This window comes from Anneissia japonica, unplaced genomic scaffold (genome assembly GCF_011630105.1).
Source record: "Anneissia japonica isolate Jap-2015-1 unplaced genomic scaffold, ASM1163010v1 scaffold4536_len1192065_cov207, whole genome shotgun sequence".
NCBI classification, from domain to species: Eukaryota; Metazoa; Echinodermata; class Crinoidea; order Comatulida; family Comatulidae; genus Anneissia; species Anneissia japonica.
This window is the reverse complement of record NW_022703183.1, coordinates 473,473-488,903: the sequence shown is the minus strand read 5'-3', so window position 1 is coordinate 488,903 and position 15,431 is coordinate 473,473. Positions and strand designations below refer to the sequence as shown.

The 15,431-nt window shown below is 32.9% G+C and overlaps 1 protein-coding gene across 1 annotated transcript in view; it reads left to right on the top strand.

The window, feature by feature from the left end:
• The window catches only part of LOC117104334 (unconventional myosin-XVIIIa-like), a 111,529-nt gene that overhangs the window by 20,306 nt on the left and 75,792 nt on the right, over positions 1–15,431 (top strand). The window contains exons 3-11 of the mRNA XM_033245151.1: positions 2,959–3,153; positions 4,064–4,171; positions 6,782–6,793; positions 8,787–8,997; positions 9,531–9,673; positions 11,053–11,153; positions 12,070–12,124; positions 13,747–13,891; positions 14,631–14,904. Of these exons, the coding sequence (XP_033101042.1) occupies positions 2,959–3,153; positions 4,064–4,171; positions 6,782–6,793; positions 8,787–8,997; positions 9,531–9,673; positions 11,053–11,153; positions 12,070–12,124; positions 13,747–13,891; positions 14,631–14,904 (1,244 nt within the window). The remainder of the gene's footprint in view (positions 1–2,958; positions 3,154–4,063; positions 4,172–6,781; positions 6,794–8,786; positions 8,998–9,530; positions 9,674–11,052; positions 11,154–12,069; positions 12,125–13,746; positions 13,892–14,630; positions 14,905–15,431) is intronic.

The window sequence follows — 15,431 nt, the reverse complement described above, 5'->3', positions numbered from 1 at the left end:
ACAATGGGTCGTGCTCATATTATTTGTTATATTTTTATTATTCATTATTTTCACTTGACTCGCATAAATAATTTTGTTCGAAGAACATTTTATGCAGTTGTACTTCGCAGCACCTCACTTGCAATTTGCAATTTCTAGTTTGTAATATTATACTGTAAACATTGAGCCAAAAAATATTTTTCTACTGAAAAGGGAATACATTAATTAATAATAATAATAATATTAATAATTTAATAATAATCAATGAAATCATAAAGTATTTTTTTAAATACATTTTTTATAGCATTATCAGCATTACAGTACTTTAGTTTAACGATATCAAAGAGAGATAATACTTCCTGTATCTCTTAGGAAACTGTTACTATGAGTTTGATTAATCTCTCAAAACCTATTAAAATTCCAAATAACTTTAAAGAAGGAAGTGTTTTGAATTTCTTATTTATAGATGTGTGTGACTACAGTATATTAATGAGTAAGATACAGTACATAATTAATGAATATAATTAAAATTAATGAATGTAATTAAAATTAATGAATAGGAAAAGGAATAACCTATATCCCAAAGTAGATTTTGACCTTATTTTATGTTCTTTGCCATTGTACATTAATATATAATCACCTAAGCTTCCAGAATGTTCTTCTTAAAGGTGTTTTAATTGTTACTTTAAGGACACTATTATGATGGTGATCTCTATCGTGATGATGATAAATCATGGCGGTGGATCCAGGAATTAGAAATAGAGGGAGCCCAGGGAGGGTATAGATATTGTAGAGATTGTAGACCACTGTGGTTGGGGCTGAGGAACAATGATTATGGTACCTCTAGATGGCCAGAAATGGCACTCTCAGACTTAAATTTGAATATAATTTTATTTTTCTTTCTACTTTTTGTTATAATTTTGAAAAATACTGGGGGGGGGGGGTGCAGGTCGACTTTTCGTAAACGCAAAACCACCACTGACTCACTAAAAATTTGAGTACTTTAAGACTTGATTTATTTTACATACGCTAGCTTTCGAGCACAAATTTTTACATGATGATGTGTATCTTATGAATGCAGTAAGATGAGTCAGTGTTCGAAATCAATATTGCTCTTTCATTGCTGACTCAGTCACTTTATCATTATCAGTTGTACAGTCAGAATCATCTTGTGTGCTTGATGTCATATGGTATACTGTATTCAATATTGACATCATCGTGAATGTATGATTAGTATCATCAGCATCATGACAAGTCACCATATCTACCTATCTATCTACTATCAGTTTTACCTATTTCCAACGGGTTCATGGCATTGAGTGGCAAATTCAATGTAAACAAATGTGTCCCACTCTGATTTACTGTATGCAGTTACCAAAATAATTTGAACAAAAAAACCCAAAGTACTATTCCCTTAACTAAACCTCCTTAAAATAGCATTAATATTATTATTATAATGATGCTAATGATGATGCTGCTCTCATCGTTAATGTTGATGATAATAATAATAATAATAATAATATTTATTCGGCATTCAAGATACATCTTGAATAGGCAATTAGCCTGAACAAATAATTCTGTACTCTTTTCTTTTAATTTAACCAACATAAATATATATAAAATTATCATTGTTAGTATCATCATTATTCGCAGCATTTTGTTCAGCATCATTATAATGATTACTGTATATAATTATTCAACATCTTCATTATTTATCATGCTCTACATCATTTATCATTATCACACTCCATCTCATCAACATCATTATCATCCTTATATAGCATCATTTTCATACTCATCATCTTCAGTCTATTGTCTTCGTCGTCATCATCATCCTTGTCATGATATGCTTTCCATTACAGTATCTTCCTTTTCCACCATCAGTAACATCAGCATCACCATTTTCATCATTATCATTACCACCAATGTACATCGTTAGTTTCTATTTTTATCTCAGGAACAATGTTTAAATCATTAATTCTAAATATTGATTAATATTTAGAGAGGTAAAGCTGAAGTTTTCATGATTATTGCCTCACAGATGTCATTGCAGTTGAGAGTGTCCAACACTTTATAAGCTATTTCTGTAAATCATATGAATTGTGTTGAAAGATAAAATGGACAGAGAGCAAAAATAGCTGGACAGTTAGCCATCAGGGAAAATATTAAAAGAAAATCATTAAATTTGATTTCATAATTGCCAATTGACTTGATTTATTCTTTAAATATCAATACTAATAATTACAGTTCTGGAGCTCCTGGGAGTGTATCCAGATTAATAAAATCCAACACAAAATCTGTTGCTGCTTTCTTGATTTAAATGATAATGTTTCAATTTTTATTTATAAATTCAAAGTAGTGTATTCAGTAAATAATTCAGATAGGGCATAAGTTGATGCTGCAATAATTACTTTTATTCTTTTTATATATGTATTATTACAGTTTATATAGTTATTATAGATAATTTTCTGCAAGAAATACAACAATTTATGTTGGAAGCCTTTTGGCTTTATTTCCTCAGTACGGTCTTTGATTTTTGTTGTTATTTCATTTTGGTTTTTGTGGTAATGTGGCCCATTTTGTACTGGGTTCTTAAAGAATCCTTAATTATTTTTTGCAGAATCCTTAATTATTTTTTTTTAATAAAAAATTGTATTAATTGAATTAATTTTTGTGTATTGGCAAAATCAGATGTTATTTGTAATTTAAATATGAAGCTAATTAAGGATTTAAGGGAAGCATGGGACTGAGGTGGGTAAACCATGTATCTACTGTAAAACCCCCTCGCTAAACCCCTTCTATTTCAAATTCCTGGATCCGCCACTGTATATTTTTTAACCAGAGCAAGATAGCTGTACATCGTTCTAAATTAAATGAATGCAAAATAGTAGGGTACTGTATGTTGATGTGGTATTTGTAGGCCATGCTGTACAATATACAGGGATAGAGATGTTAATGTTGATCTTTATATCTTTCTAGGCTAAATCAGATGATCAGTTAGCATCTGAGAAGGCTGTGATTGATGCAGAGAAGGTATGGCTACTACACAGAGGAGGATTCAGTGCTGCCAAGCTTCTCCAGTCCGATGGCAACGAGCCAGTCGAAGGACGTGTCAAAATCAAATTGGAACACAGTGGAGACATCATTGAAGTAGACGATGATGATATTGAGAAGGTATAGTAATTAATGTAACATTAATTATTATATTAATTATTTTTAGGTACATTAATGTACTGTAATATTAAAATAGAATTTTATATAAACATTGCTATACTGTATCTAAAATTAACTGTACTTGTACACAGCTAAATTAATATTTTGATAAGAAATTATATCTGTGTAGCTTCATTCCGCCCGAAGGGTAAATGGATACTCCAACAATATACTGGAATACTGAGGATGGATGCACATTTTACATGATTAATTGGACTAAACTTCCAGAAAGAGTAATTGGACTGGAATTTACAAACATGGAGTTCAAAATTCAGAGTTCAGAATTAACTTTACACATAGTCTCTGAGTGCCGGAGGTTCTGGAAACTTAATTGTTGCTACCGTCATACTTGCCAAAAACGATATCTTTTTGGAGTGACAATTTGTAATATTGAATGTACATAAAATGACTCACCCAAAATGCAAAGTAGTCCCATGACAGAAGTCATGACAAAAACGCAGGCCAATGAAACTAAAAAAAAATTATCAGGCCCGTATCCAGGGGGGTTTTATGGTTCGGTAGAACTTCCCTTTTCTAGCAAACCCCCCTCTTTTCTGGCGAAACCCCCTCTGTAAATTTCCCAAATATTAGTCCTCCAACCCAACTAATGCACTACAGACCCACCCAGACACAGACATTTTCAAACATACTGTATCTGCATTTATAGCATTATTTAGACCCATAATGCACAAAAATCCTCTTGCTTTGGTGGTTTCGCCGACCCCATCGGGGCTTCGACTGTGGAACTCATGCCCAGAAACCCCCCCCCCCCCCCTTGGAAGAACCTGGCTATGGGCCTGTGTATCTTATTGATTCCATACTGAATATCGTTTCAACATAAACTTAACAAATGAACTATTTCCTGTTCTAGGCCAACCCTCCGCAGTTTGATCGTGCCGAGGACCTGGGACTTCTACCGTATCTCAATGAATCTGGTGTGTTGCATACCTTGCGCCAACGCTACGCAAGCAATCTTATCCATACAATAAATATTTATATTCCCATCTCCCCCCCCCCCCCATCCCTTGGGGAAATATTGAACTGAGAAGAAAAATAATAATCAACAAATGTTAATACAGGTAATACTGAATTTTATGATATAATGTAGAAAAATTTCCGAGATTAGCCCAGTCTTTGGTTCGAATCCAGGAAAAATACATTTTTTCTTTCTTATTACTTACAAGCAACTACACTCTCTTTTTAATCACATCACAACACATCTTGTAAATGGTGACTGTATTGCTTGTGAACTAAATATACTTAGTATACAAATTCATTTATAAAAGAAATTCCTCATAAAGACTCATTAAATGAAACTTGGTTATTAGAGCATATCATTCATCCGATATAATTGGCTCAGGTTCTTTCTGTTGGGTGTGAAGTTAATAAATAAATAACAAATATGTATCCTGTAATATTCCTTAATCCCCTCACGTAAAGTGTGTCTTTCATGCTCTAAGTTTTCTATGCTCTGTCCATACTTATCAAATTATATGTGACAAAATCCTGTGATTTGCCCATATTAAGGCATGATGATGTGAGGGAGCAACTTAGCTCATTCAGCTAAACTGCTGTTAGCCACTGGGTGTGTGCTGAACCGTGGTGATCTCTCAGTCTGCGGTTCAATTCCCATAGCTGCTGTCAGTGAAATGCAAGTTACTGTACGATAGCACACCATCTTTCGGATGAGACTTTTTGGTCCATGCGCACCTTACTGTAATGCCGGGCACTTACTGCATGGCATGGCGAATCCAACTGCGCTCCCTGCAAGCAATAGACGACGCAGCGCCATCTGCTGATTGTCGGTGGCAGTCTGCAAGGATCGTCATTAAAAGTGATCCGTTGCGGGCACGTCGTCGCGTTACGTTCTTCATAGAATCACGTCGGCCGATGACTGTCGTGCGCAGTGTGTGCCCGGCTTTAAGAACGCAATACACTCTTGGGAAAAGAGTAGGGAATTGTCTCCCGGTATTTTCCCAATTTCCACCAGAAGGACCCCACTGGAAATAATTCTTCAGACTTTCATGGGTTATTCTTGGTGTTTACCCCAAATAAATCCATCCATCACACCTAGCTTTCACATCAAATTTTGTTATTTTACCTTTTGAATTGCATCAATTTAAAAAATGTCATGCCTTCATTGAATAAAGGCTAAAAAAATCCTGCTTTGTTTTGCAAAACCTTGACCGAACCAAAATCTAGGATCAATGCTTTTTTTTAGGTCAAAATATATGTTATTCTTAACCAAAGATCTCAAAACGAAACCTTCCTCAACTACTCAGGAGCCAACAAGAGAATCAACAAAATACGATATTCAATGTTTCACAAAATACCATCTAATAACAACACTTCACCATCAGCAACTTCAGAGAGTTAAATAAAATAAATTTCAGAGTTGAATTGAACACGAGGTGTTATCGTCATCACCTTCGATTCAACTCTAATATGTCACATTAGTTTTATACTTTGATTGCCATGTGATGTGACAGAGTTAGATACTAATTCTACGTTATTATTTTATATTGATTTTATTTGGCAAATATGATGGGGAAAAAAAACCATTACATTTTCACTTTTAAAGAGATTGAAATGTGTAGATATTAATAGAAAAAGACATAGGCCTATCTATTGTTGATGATATTGAGTGCACAGATTTTATATTTCAAACATCAGTCCAAGCTATAATTGTAATAGAAACATTGATTTTAGGATTATAGAATTACAACCAAGAAATGCTACATTTTGTAGTTACATCAATTTTGTCTGGATATATCCTTCCAATACTGTATGCACTCATTTTAAACAATTGTCAATGCTCATTAAACACTGGATATAAATATTGAAAGTGAGCACTTCCTACTTAAGATGTTTTTCAAAGATTGTTGAAGGACTTCTCAAGTCCATTTTATTATTTTCTCCACTTGCTCTGACCTATTGCCCATTTAAGGTGACCTTGTATTGAGGTTCGGTGTTATTAGACCATGGAGGTATAGACTGAGGCGAAAAAAAAATCCCAAAAATGTTTTAGCTACTGTACTGTTCAGTAGGCCTACAAATAAACATTCTCCTTTCCCCAGGTCAATGGGAAAATGACATAAAGGGAGCTTTTTGACTGCCAAAACATTTTTCTTAATATTGATAACTAACATTGTGGCCATACATCCTCCTTGTTTCCTTTCCCCTTTTCTTGTTTTTGAACATTTGATCCTGGGTGTAATCAATGAAAATAAGCTGATGAAATGTGAGGTTATTTCTAAAGAAGTTCCAACAAGAATATCCAGTTGATTGATGAATGGGGTATACTGTAGGTTTATGAGAGTGGGATTGTTTACTATAAAAAAGATATTAAACTGAAGCACTTAGAGTTTAACTATGGCTTGATGATTAACATGTTGGAATCTAACTCATACTGAACTACCAAATATTTATTCTTGTTTCAATCATTTAAAAGTATAACAACAATAAATAATATCTATAATAAAAACCATAATAATAAGACCAGGTATCACAATATCTCAAGCTTGAATAAAATGTATCAAATTCCTCATTTTGATATATTTCTTTTTTTAATGCATTTATTGAACTACAGAAAGTACTTGGTGTAAGTAGCATACCCTTCATTAATTTTTTGAATACAACAAAAAACAAACTACATATTTCATCTAATTTTTTAATTTTATGAACTTCATTCACACATTATAATAAATTACCATTTCATTTTAGGTACATTTTTATCTGATGGCATTAACATTTGATAATCAAATCTGAAATCTACTAATAGAATTATTAATATTTTACAGTATAATTTGTGTGCTGTACTTGACTCTCTTGTATAGTAAATTGTATCATGACATAATCTATTATTTAATGACAATACCATCTTGGCTGTTTCTTTGTGTGTGCAGTAGACTTGCATTAACATAAATATTTCCTTTGTGACACACTGTTCCTTCTTATAGGAACATTAGTAACAGATGCACCTCACTCATCTAACCAATCAAATTAAATATAGTTGTATGTTAAATTTATAAATTACTTCAAAGATGTGTTTTTTTAAATTCACAAATTTCTATGCTCAAAATGATACTTTTATGTCAATTCAAGGAAGGTTATTTAAAAGTTGATTTTAATGGTTTTTTGATATTTTCGGTGGATAGTCAATCCTTAAAGCAGTATATTGAATATTGCAGTATTGTTAGCATTCATAATTTACTATGTGTATACATAATACATGTGTGTATAATGCATGTACAGTATCAAATAAAGCTCGAATAAGGTATAAATTTGCCAGATTTTCTTAATGTAGTTGATGTCGTCAATGACGACATGCTACATTGGCCTTCATCAGGTGTTACATAATAAACTGTATGAAGCTATAAAATTGTATAGTGTCATGTTATATATCACTGATTTTTAATAAACATTTCAAGCTAAGACTAACATTAACCTGAATACTTGATCCCTTGAGCAGCTAGCTCAGTAAGCTTGCTAAACTGGTGGTAGCCATTGTGTGTGCGCTGAACAGTGGAGATCTCTAGGTCCCCTGTTCAATTCCCAACTCTGTTTTCCTTGTGTTGTACAGCTAGAGGGCTAAAATACAAGTTACGATAATGCACCGCCTTTCAGATAAGACATTTAAGCAATTGATTCCATGTGTAATATGGTGCATGTGCGCGTTTCTTTGGAAGAGTAGGGGATTACATCCCGGTGTACTGCCCAATTCACCACTAGGATGACCCCACTGGAAACAAGTCTGATCTTGGTGTGATTCACACCGAAATATTCCTATCCATATCCCTGTTCATGCAACGTGCTGCCTCATTGGTTTAGTTGGTAAAACTATCAATCCATTATTCTCATGGGACAAATTTTCATACGAGGCTATTATCACTCCCACTTATAATTTTGTAGCGATATTTAACAATTGATAAATAGTATTTGGTAGTTGTCAAGCATTTCATATGTTTTGATGCTTTGATTTACAGTTGGCCCACACAAATAGATAATAATTATAATTATATGGTTATATATTATTTCATAATTTTTAATTTTAAAACAAAATGTTTTGATTGTCATTAATTATAATTAGATTTAACCTGGTATTTATATTATTATTATGATTGATATCTTAATTTTTAATTGTTTTTTTTGTTCTTATAAATTTGTTTCCATATTTCATAAAATGTTCATTTGGTTGCAAGATATATTTTGATTTTCGTATTGTCTGAGTTTCAACAAACTTTTAATGATTTTGCACTTTAATATTCTCTTACTTTCACATTCTAATGTTTATTGCATTTATATCCATTGTGTTTTACTTTCAGTTGTATTATTTATTAACTTGCTATTAATAATTTTTGTAATTATTGATAGTTGTCTTCCTCTTACAGTAGATCTCAGGCTTCAATCTTCTTTTATACTGTAGTACATGGTAAAGTTCCTTCATTGTCATCAATTTACCTTGAGGGCAGTATAACAAGCATCACAACTAAATGGAAATTGTGATCAATTCTAAATGACAGTGAATTGATTTACAGTAACTGCAAATCTATATTTAACTTGTATTTATTGTTGTTATGTAATTGATGTTACAGGTTCTGCAGATGTTTAAAGGTTGCAAGGCAGAGGATATGCCTCCACATATTTATGCCACAGCACAGACAGCCTACAAGAATCTACTTACCTCACGAATGGACCAGTCCATTATTTTTCTGGGGCAAAGTGGTAGCGGAAAGTCAACAAGTGCTAAACATGTAATCAGTTATTTGACTAATGCTGCTGGTTCAGTAAATAATTTTGTCACAGGTAATAAAATGTAATACAATCAAACATGATATACAGTATATAAAGTTTTCATTTTGTGTTTGTTTTATAACAAATAAGGGATGCAAGAAGGGGTTTCCATAATTTTTTACATTTTCAAAAGCATAAAAGGGGAAGGGACCTCCCACTCCCTTCCCCTAGAAAGAGCACTCAATGAAATGTTGATACCATATGTGTCCTTTTCAGATCATCAATATATGTTTTCATAAGAATACTTAATATACCTACACTTTCAAATCACTCCCCCCCCCCCCACTTTTAAATCACTCCCCCCCCCCCCCACTTTTGTGGCAGCCTGTGCTCTAATTGGCCAAAAATTAATTTTGTTTTTATTCGAAATCAACATTATTGGCGGCAGCAGGTTCGGTAAACAAGGTATAAAAAAATGTCTCACCTAAAACATACTGTATGTTTGGTACTCTTTTTAAAATTTTCATAATTATGGATGACCTCTAAATATTTATGTAATTAGTATTAGTTTTTTGAATGCTTATTTGATTTTTTTTTTTTATTAGCTGAGAAGATGCATGCTGTTTCGACATTATTAGAGGCATTTGGTAATGCACGGACCATTCAGAATTCCAATGCCACTCGCTTTGCCCAGGTCACTTCTCTGGATTACGACTACTCTGGTCAGATTGCTGCTGGATCAGTCCAGGTACTGTCACTTTAATTCTGCAATAAAAATGCTATCAAACCAAAGACTTTGTTATATAGTGTATCTTTCACTCACATAAAAGTTTGACAAAAATTTCTAGTGCCTACTTTTATTTTAAAATATTGATTGTCTTCATTCTCTGATGGTCGTTGAAAACGGATCATCCTGATCCCACTATCATATGATTGGACAACTCACACCTGATTTTTGTTTGTCAAACCATGGAGGATGGTTAGACTCAAAAGTGTATGTTCAGACTTGGTCAGAGCATGTAAAGATGGGCACTCGCTGCGCCTGACACAATTCAATGAAGAACGCCACAAGACAACTGATTGTTTTTAATGACGATCCATTCAGACTGCCACCGAAAATCAGATTCCGTTGCGTCTTCTAGCGCTGACATGGAGATGAGTTGGATTCGTTTTACGACCATTGTATGACGCAGAGATTGCGTAGTTTAATACCTGTTTCGTATCTGTCAACTTCATCAGAAAAACTCTGAACAAACTTGTCTATTGAGTCTGACAAACTAATTACACTGCAGTATTGAGTGCAATGCGTTTACTATTGGTGATTGTTGGTTCAGGATTTTGGAGTTGCTTTGGATTTTTAACGAAACAATGCATCATATTAATCTACTCAGTGGCAAGAACACAAAGTGTTCTTTGCCTTCATTCAGCATCTTGTATATTTCAACAAGGAAATTTATTTAATGTCAAAACTTGAACCTATGTGTTTTTTTCCTTTCATCATCAATCAAAAAAGAGCAAATTTTGCCAAAGAATGTCAGAATGCTTTCTCTTACCCATCTCCCAGCAATTCACCTTTTCACCCCAGCACAGTTTCTATTTCCCATTCGACAGTCATCAATTATACTTATAAAGTCTTTGTTTTTGAAACAATATCTAACGATCTTCCTGTGAAATTATGGTTTGTTTAAAGATACATATGTTTTATTTTTTGGAAGATTAGAAAAAAATATATAAATCTTACTTAATGAACAATATTGAGATCTTTAATTGTCATTTCTGTCTGGGGTGTACACACATTCTAACTTATAAAACCTGACCAATGAGCTTTTTAGAGTCATTATGTTTAAAACAGCAACAAGATTGAAACTAATTATAAGATTTTACTGCATGAACCTGGTCCCTGGATCCATACTATACCGTAACAGGCATATGGGAATGTGCAACTTACCTCTGCTCCCTAAGGTGCAAAAAATTGAAGTAGGCCTAGAGCTTATATAAATCATCCTGATATAGTTTTTTTTTTTATAGTAAAGTTTATGCACTTTATTTTTATGCATTTTAAGTTTTTCTTATATACTGTATTTATATCTCATATGAAAGAATTAGATTAATATATTTTCTTCATAGATTCTGATGCTAGAGAAGTATCGTGTGGTTAGAAGACCAGACGATGAACCAACATTTAATGTATTCTACCACTTATTGGCAGGAGCTGACACAGTCTTAAAGTGAGTACATGATATATCATTTGTTTTTCCCCTTTTTCCCAATGTAACATGGATGCTAGTGATGAATCATGTTTGTCAAGATTAAGTGTCATTTGAGTAGAGTACTTGAACCAGGCTCCTTAAAAGTGAAGAGAACAATTTTTTCAATGACACTCCTAAATCGAAAAAGTACTTCAATGACGTGTATTTAGAGTTTAACATTTTGGCAATTTCCTTATGTTCTCTGGAATGGGAAACGTTATTTAAAATTGATAACTAATAATTATTTACCGATAACTTTCATTTACTTTTATTTACCGATTCATTCAGTCATTTATCTGAAATTTCCAATGCCAACTGCTAACAATAAAAAGAGAAAGAAAAACTTTTTTTTCCAATTAATGGACATATAAAACTGTTCCTATTCTTTTACATTGACTCTTAAATTACCTGGAATTTATTTTTTGTTCAAAGTTGATAACTATTTGATTCTTTAAAAAGTGAGCAGTTGTAATTGAATTGTTTAGGTTTCCCAGATTTCACCATATATGGTATGTCCTACAACCTTTATATTTATTTTTTAATGATCATTTTTATTCCTGAACATGACCCAATAAAGGTTGAAACATTGAATCTGGAAATTATTTTTCGTTCAAAGTTGATAACTATTTGATTCTTTAAAAAGTGAGCAGTTGTAATTGAATTGTTTAGGTTTCCCAGATTTCACCATATATGGTATGTCCTACAACCTTTATATTTATTTTTTAATGGTCATTTTTATTCCTGAACATGACCCAATAAAGGTTGAAACATTGAATCATTGCTCCCTTACTTTTTAACATTTTTGCATTTTCACTGTAAACATAACCAGTTATTATCTGTATAACTTTTTCAGAAGGATTAATACATTTTGATTCTTATTTCTGTACTTCTATAGAAAAGAACTACATCTCAACCAGCTGTTTGACCAAAACTACTTCATTAATTATAAGGTGAGTATGAACAGGTAGCAGTGCTAGTTGGGCCCAGGAAACTTGACCGTCAGACAAGCCGAGCCCTAACACTGGCCAGAACTAATCAGTAATAGAAAATTGTTTTTGGTGTTTTTTTGGCATAATACATTGTATTATGTTAAATATTTCCCCCCTTTTTTTCCCCCCTGTTTTTGGCTGCCATTGAGCCTGGCCCCCCTGGACCCCACCATGGTTTCATACCTAGTCCGTGCTGGTGTACGTCAAAAATTATCACAGCCCACTGTCTCCTAGATCCACACCTAAAAAAACATGCATAAAAAGTTATATTGAAAGCAACTGGAATCAATCCTGTCATGCAATGTGAAGTTGTGCCACCAGTCACGCAGCCAATTTAAAAGGATGTGAAATTCTAGAAACTTACATCATCAGAGTGCAGTTTAAACGTCATGTTAATGGGTTTACTTCCCAGGTCTCAAATTATGTGGTTAGAACTTGTATTGTTATCCTAATCAGAGGCAATGAATAATGTTATAAAAATAAACACAAATCACATTAACAGCGTTAATTGAAAAAGATTATATTTGTTGTGTCAATCATGTGATTGGAATGTGTGATGTTGTGCGGTAATGTGATATTCATCATGTGACGTGATTATAGGATTACAGTATTTGACTCTTGATGTGTGATTATCGGTAAACTCATGGTTTCTGATGATATTTTCCAAGACGGGAAACCATAATAAGTTGTTTTTATGCACAGATCATAATTCTGTTAATTATAATCTGAAATTAAAAATGCATTAATAAAAACAGAAGTATTATTTTAAGTATTTATTCTATATTCTATTATTATAATTTATGATAAATATCTGTTTAATTTTCAAGGTAGTAAATTTTTAATTAGTAATTTTTATGCACAGCAAATAATTTATAAAAATTGTCAGCAAAATTTGACATGTGTATAAAAACTTAAGTATTATTGTATTATATCTATTGTTATTATTTTTTAATTTAATTTAATTTAGTTAGTTATTCAAAAATATTTTATGAGGATGACCCACTTTGCAGATCTTGTCTTGAAAATTAAATGACTGTCATTACAACAAAGACAATTTTGTAAAAAAATATTATATCAAATGAATATTACTATTATTATCATTTTTGTCATTTTTATTATTAATTATAATTAAAAATAATTTAAAAAAATATATATATTTTATACTTCATTCTGTATAGAGTATGACAGTGTTATGTCACTATACCATGTGATACTACTCCGTTGCTATTGTTGCAAAATGAGTTCAACCGGATGCCATTTTCCACACTAACAAACCATTGATCCCAATTTCAAACATAATTATTAAGATGTTGTATCTTTTTCTTTGTAAATTTTAATTGATGATTAAAATGTGTGTTTGATAACCAATATAATGCAAGCTTTTGTGTTTTTAGTACATTTTGATGGCAAAATATTAGATTTTAAAATGTATATTCCAGAAAGCCTATGAAGTCATTCAGGCATAATGAACAGTAACCAACGTCTGGTTGGCAACAGAGGGCGCTACCTAGCGTTGTGACGACACGACTGTAGTACTCTATAAGTATACTGTATTTTTGAATGTTATTATTCTGACAATTCAGTTTACAGATAAACAAGCAGCTTTGAATGGTTGGAACAAAGTACAAACTGCTTGCCAAATTCTAGGCTTCACACCTGATGAATGCAGAGCTCTGTGGAGTGTTGTTGCAGCCATCATACATCTCGGAGCAGCTGGAGCAATGAAAGGTAGTACAATCATAATCTTTTTGTTCTCATCCTCACAAATATCATCAACGGTTTGGGTCAGCAAATGTTATCAATTCTCCATCCGGTTTTTGAGGACCTGATTTTTGCTCTCCATTCTGTTGTTAACTTCGTCCACCGATTGTCAGTGGTTCTGGCAAGGTACCCTTTTCCATTTCTTGATTTTAACTTGTTGAATTTCCTCCTGAAATTCATTCTCTTCATTATCATAATTTTTGTTATTATCACCATCATCTTTGCCACTGATGTCATCATCATCATACATATTGTTTCTTAGACACTAATTTTATTTACTGATCTCTAAATCATCATCATCATCATCACTTTCATATTTATTACTGCCGTTTGCATCATCAGTATCATACACATGATCATCCACATCATCACTATCATCATCACCATTCCTAATATCACCATCTCTGTTATTTTCTAAATTTTTGCTTAGCACAATGATGCTGTTAGTTATGGGTATTCTCCTACCTTCCTGTTTATCCTTCTGCTGTCATCAAAATTGTTGTCTTTTCTCTGTGCTGGTGCACATAATCATCATCTTAATATATTATTGAAACCTGTGAAATCATATAATCATTATTTGTCATACATCACTATACAGTACTTATTTTCATTATCAATTTCCATCACACTTATATGCAAAAAACATATTCCAAAAACCCTGCTCCAGTGTCATCAATGTTATTAATTATTCACCTATGACCTTCAGGTGCAGGAAGTGCCCGTTCACAGTTCTCTAGGCCAGCTGAAGCCCAAAAGGCAGCCAGTGTCCTCGGAACATCTCTGGAGGAGCTAGCAAGGAACACCTTCAACCCAAAGTTGGGAGGAACCCCAACCAGAAGCCCATTAGCTAGGAATCTTACAGAAGGCAGGGAGTCACCATCTGGAGATAGCAGCAATTCAACAGCAGTGGAGGCCCTCCAAGGAATGGCTGTTGGGCTTTACCAAGAATGTGTCAATGCGCTTGTGTCTATGATCAACAAGTGAGTATGATAAAAGTTTATAGAACGCAATTCCTATCTCAAACAAGTACTACCAAAAACTAGAGGACGTCCTTCAAAAGAACGTAAAAGGTGTTCGTAAATAGGGCTTCCCCTATCTTTTGGTAGTACTTTTTTAAACATTTCATTGCGTGCATACAAAATCAGGGCAGTCAGAACTCTTGCAATTCTAAAATCTTTGGTATGATGCAATTCTGAAATTAAATAACCATATATAGGATATAAGCTATTAAAGCTTTATTATCTTTGATAAAATCTAGAAAACCCTTAATAATTGAATTAAAACATACTGTATTATCACATGAAAACATAAAAGCTTGTCGACTCTTAACGAGTCACATGTTCTTAAGTTGTTTATCTGCCAACTTACATTTCTTTATTATAATAGAGAAGTGGTATTGTTTATACATCTGGTTTTTGGCAAAAAAGGCTATTTTTTGTTGTACCTTTGAATGAAAAGTTATTAAATTTAAATAAACAAAGAAAACATTTTAAACTTTGCCCAGAAT